The sequence below is a fragment of the Poecilia reticulata genome, linkage group LG10, assembly GCF_000633615.1.
Source record: "Poecilia reticulata strain Guanapo linkage group LG10, Guppy_female_1.0+MT, whole genome shotgun sequence".
NCBI classification, from domain to species: Eukaryota; Metazoa; Chordata; class Actinopteri; order Cyprinodontiformes; family Poeciliidae; genus Poecilia; species Poecilia reticulata.
Window position 1 is genome coordinate 24135668 of NC_024340.1, and position 4956 is coordinate 24140623.

General features: G+C 42.4%; 2 protein-coding genes across 13 annotated transcripts in view; both read right to left on the reverse strand.

Moving 5' to 3' along the window:
• Nucleotides 1-4950, reverse strand: part of LOC103471331 (protocadherin gamma-C5-like) — a 16667-nt gene extending 11717 nt beyond the window's left edge. For 2 of the 3 annotated variants that reach the window (XM_017307059.1, XM_008420257.2), the window contains exon 1: nt 2514-4950. In XM_017307059.1, coding sequence (XP_017162548.1) covers nt 2514-4831 — 2318 coding nt within the window. In that variant the 5' untranslated portion in view covers nt 4832-4950. Of the gene's footprint in view, nt 1-2377 lie in introns of all 3 variants that reach the window. The other variant, XM_008420256.2, reaches the window with a different exon arrangement.
• Nucleotides 1-4956, reverse strand: part of LOC103471737 (protocadherin gamma-C5-like) — a 276959-nt gene that overhangs the window by 30337 nt on the left and 241666 nt on the right. The window contains exon 1 of one of the 10 annotated variants that reach the window (XM_017307052.1): nt 11-1665. The exons of the other annotated variants lie outside the window; for them this stretch is intronic. Within the exon in view, the coding sequence (XP_017162541.1) occupies nt 11-1463 (1453 nt within the window). The 5' untranslated portion in view covers nt 1464-1665. Of the gene's footprint in view, nt 1-10; nt 1666-4956 lie in introns of those variants that run through there. 10 annotated transcript variants of the gene reach the window in all.

The following is a 4956-nucleotide window of genomic DNA, read 5'->3' on the forward strand; positions in this document are numbered from 1 at the left end:
GCGTTTTCACCAGAATCCAGATCAGACGCTGATACTGAATAAAGTATCGAACCTGGAACCATATTTTCTTTTAGATACACGTTATATGAAGGCTGACTGAAGAGAGGTGGATTGTCATTTATATCTGTGATACTAACGGGGATAATCCTGGTGCTGGAGAGAGGAGGAGATCCTCCATCCGTAGCTGTTATTTCGATGTTAAACTCTGGGACCGTCTCTCTGTCTAAAGGGCCGTTTGTAATCATAGCGTAATTATTAGAAAAGGAAGGTTTTAGACTAAAGGGTGAACCTTTTGGAATCTGAAGTTTAACTTTACTGTTATCACCCGAATCAAGATCACGTACGCTGAGTAAAGCCACCACTGTKCCGCTGTTCGAGTCTTCTGGCACTGATGTGGATTTAGAAGTGAGAAGAATGTCGGGAGCGTTATCGTTTACGTCTAATACATCCACCTGCACAGTGCAGTGTCCTTCCATCTTAGGCAAACCTTTGTCTTTTGCGCTAATATCTATTCGATATGATGCCTTAGCTTCRAAGTCTAATGACTGTTTTAAATATATGTCTCCAGTTACAGCATCTATGTGAAATAAGGACAGAACTGATGGGGGTGTGTGTACGCCAAAAGAGTATTCAATTTCTCCATTTATACCTTCATCTATGTCTGATGCTTTGGTAGAAATGACAAATGAACCGTTTGCACTGTTTTCTTGAACAGCAATCTTATAAAAACTTTGTTCAAACTGTGGAACATTGTCATTAATATCAAGTACGTGTATGGTTATCTTTGAAATCCCGGTCTTAACGGGATTCCCTCCGTCCATAGCAGTGAGAACTAAGCTATGTGTCGCCTTTTTCTCCCGGTCTAATGATTTATTTAATACYAGCTCTGGAATTTTTTTTCCATTTTCAATTTCCTTAACTTTTATCGAAAAGCATTCATCTTTGCTTAGCGTGTACGTTTTTAATCCGTTATTYCCAACATCCGGGTCCTCCGCCATCTCCAAGGGAAAATGAACACCTACAACGGTGGACTCMGCAATTTCGATTACATGATYGCTTTTGAGAAAAGTAGGAGCATTGTCATTTACGTCTCTTATTTCCACTTCTATCCTGTGCAGCTGCAGCGGGTTTTCTACCACAACCTGCAGAGGTAACACACAGGTGGCGCTTTGTCCRCACAGAGCCTCTCTGTCTATTCTGTCATTCACCACCAGCTCGCCCTTCCCCGCATCCACGCTGAAATACTGCTTACCAGCCTCAGAGGCGACCCGCAGTTTACGCTCAAAAATGTCTGATAATCCCAAGCCGAGATCTTTGGCAATATTACCAACCAGAGAGCCTCGTTCCAGCTCCTCTGGGATGTTGTAACGAGTCTGYCCGTGTATTATATTCCACAATAGCAAAAAATTATGCCACCAAAGCGCCTGCCATCTCCACTCCTGGTGTCCCATTCTCTTTGTCATCCTCGCTCCGTTAAAGCACGTTACKTCCCATCGATACTTATAAAATAAGCGGACAGATGCTGAAATCCGTTAATGGCGACACAGGCAAACTCCAGGGAAATCCAAATAATAAACCCATCGTAAGGTGCAAAGTAAAGATGACTTTTTCAGTTTTACTGTTAAAGTGCAAGCTCGTCTCCGTTCATACTCAGAGCAGTGCACTGGCTCCAGTGCTGAGAATGGATGGGGGAGGGAGTAGATCTCTTTGTACAAAGCRTGATGCTATTGGCACAGTGCATTTACTACGACATCCAATAAGATCAGAAGAGATGCGAATAGACAGAACAAAGCAATTTAAAATTATAAGATGTCCGTGTAACACAAATAAACCATTTGAAAGATGAAATAGATTTAAAACTAAATTTTTAAGGTTTTTATTTTTACTTTGTCGTCAAATCCTGTGGTTTATTTCAAACCACACATAATTCATAGGATATATTTTTAAGTGGCAGAAAATACAGCAATTTAAAATTATTATTTCTCAGCACATAAAGATCTTTTCAAAGGAACCTTACGAAATATTGTTTTTAGATACTTCCATTGTGTTTCTGTTTCAGTCATCCTGTGAAATCTCACGGACAGAAAGAAAAGGTATTATATGCGATGAATAGCTGCACTATCATTATAAAATGCAAAACCAATTAACTTAAGACAAATATTGCGGGCTAAAAAAATAGAATAAYCTGCATTGTTACGTCATTATTTATGTTCAAACTAATTTCATAATTTAAAGCGAAAAAATAGAATGTATATTTCTTTATTCATATTTTTAAAACAAATTTATAGGAGTCAAACAGCAAAAAAAAGAGAAAAAACAGCACTAAAACAATCTTGAATATGACATGGTCGTGTATTTTTGTTATCTTTTAGCTCACCTGCTGGCTCTCAAAGGTCCAGGTGCTGTCGGGTAACGACGCGTCCAGAACACTGATGACTTCTTTAAAGTCTGTGGTGCTRCTGGGTTTGATCAATGTGAAATCACTGTACTCTGACATCGGAGACATGCAGGACCTGAACGACTGACTCTGAGACATCATGTCTCCTCCCAGGACYTCCACGTATTTTATAGGTCCATCAGTGTTGAGCTGAATCTGCAGGTTTCTGTTGGGGTTCTTGTAATCATCACAGTCGCTCCTTCTCATGCAGCAGCTCCCGCTGCTTCTGCTGCCCCTGATRCATTTCACCGCCAGGATGAAAAAAGTCACCAGAGACAGCACGGACACTGAGGCCAGAGACAGAATCAAATAAAGGGTGATTCTGCCGGTTTTCTTACTGGGCTCGGACATTTTGTGTCGGAGGTCTAAAATGGGTTCATGGAGACCGTCCTCCAGTAGGATGGACACCGTGGCGGTGGCGGACTGAACCGGTTGCCCGTYGTCCTTGATCTCGATCAGCAGCCTCTGAGAGGAGTCGTCCTGCTCGTACACAGCGCGTTTAGTCCTCACCTCTCCTGTGTACTGATTGACGGTGAACAGAGAGGCGTCTGTGGCCTCCGCMAGTCTGTACGAGATCCAGGCATTATGGCCCGAGTCRGCGTCCACGGCCGTTACCTTGGTAACCAGGTGACCCGGTTTAGCGGAGCGGGGCATCCTCTGATGAGAGAGGGAGCCCAGGGCAGCGGAGGAGGGGTAAATAACAGCGGGGGTRTTATCGTTCTGGTCCAGGATGAAAACATGGACAGTGGTGTTGCTGCTGAGAGAGGGAGAGCCCTGGTCCTTTGCCTGAACCTGAATCTGAAACACTTTCAACTTCTCGTAGTCAAACGAGTGCATGCTGTATATGCTCCCGTTGTCTGAGTTAATGTAAACATAAGATGAGACAGAGACGTCCTGCACTTTAGAGTCCAGTATGGAGTAAGAGATCTTTGCGTTTTCACCAGAATCCAGATCAGTCGCTGATACCGAGTGAAGTATAGATCCCGGTAATCTATTCTCTTTTACATACACATTATAGGAGGGCTGATTAAAAATAGGTGGGTTGTCATTTACATCAGTGACGCTGACATGAATGGTTTTCTTGCTGGACAGTGGATTGGAGCCCATATCTGTGGCTGTTATCTCAATACTATATTCAGAATCTTTTTCTCGATCTAAAACACCATTTGTAACTAGTGCGTAGTTTTGTGAAAACGAGGGCTTCAGCGCAAAGTTACTGTTTTTAGGGAGCTGTAATTGTACTTTTCCGTTATCACCGGAGTCATTGTCCCGAGCGCTGATCAGAGCGACTACAGTGCCGTTAGGCGAGTCTTCGCTCACAGGCTTTGGTCGAGACGTTAGTATTATTTCTGGAGCATTATCATTGACATCTAAAACTTCAACATGAACAATGCAATGTCCCTCCATTCTTGGGCTCCCTTTATCTTTTGCGCTGATGTCCAATTCATAATTAGCATCATTTTCAAAATCTAGTTTTCCTTTAAGGAATATTTTTCCTGATGTGAGATCGATGGAAAAAACAGAGAGCACAATCTCTGATGTGTGAGCGCCAAATGAATATTCTATCTCTCCATTTTGATTCTCATCGGAGTCTGTTGCTTTTGTCTGTACTATTAATGCACCTTCCGCAGCATTTTCTGCAACGGATACTTTATACAAGGTTTTTTCAAAAGCAGGAATATTATCGTTTATGTCAAGAACTTTAATGGTTATCTGCGCTGTCCCTGATCTTACCGGGTTACCTCCGTCTAGAGCTGTCAAAAGAAGCTTGTGAACAGCTTTTTTTTCTCTGTCTATCAGTTTTGACAGAATTAATTCAGGGACTTTTCTTCCTCCAGCGACCTCCTTAAGTCTTATACTAAAGCACTCGTCTTTACTCAGAGTATATGACTTCAGTGAATTAATGCCAACGTCTAAATCTACGGCACTTTCTAGCGGAAAATGAGCTCCGATAACTGTGGATTCCGAAATGTTCAATAACACGTCACTTGACGGGAATCTGGGGGAATTATCATTGATATCTTGAATTTGAATTTCTACTCGAAACAGCTGCAGTGGGTCTTCAATGACGACCTGCAGAGGCAACACACAGCTGGCGCTCTGTCCACATAAAGCCTCTCTGTCTATTCTGTCATTCACTACCAGCTCACCCTTCCCAGCGTCTACGGTAAAATATTGCTTACCAGCCTCGGAGGCGACGGTTAATTTGCGATCAAAAATCTCAGCTAACGAMAGACCCAGATCTTTTGCAAGATTTCCGACCACAGAACCCCGTTTCAGCTCCTCCTGGATATTGTAACGAGTCTGTCCGTCTGTTGTACTCCACAAGATAAAGAAATACTGCCACCAAAGCACCAGCCATCTCCAGTCTCGGTATCCATTTCTCTTTGTCATCCTTGGTYCGCTATRACATATCCATTCCAGTCGATGTTGTGTTCAGAAGCAATGTTAGATCAATCATCTCACCTATCATTCTCTACTGATATTTGATTACAAGTTAATGTGTATGAATTTAAGCC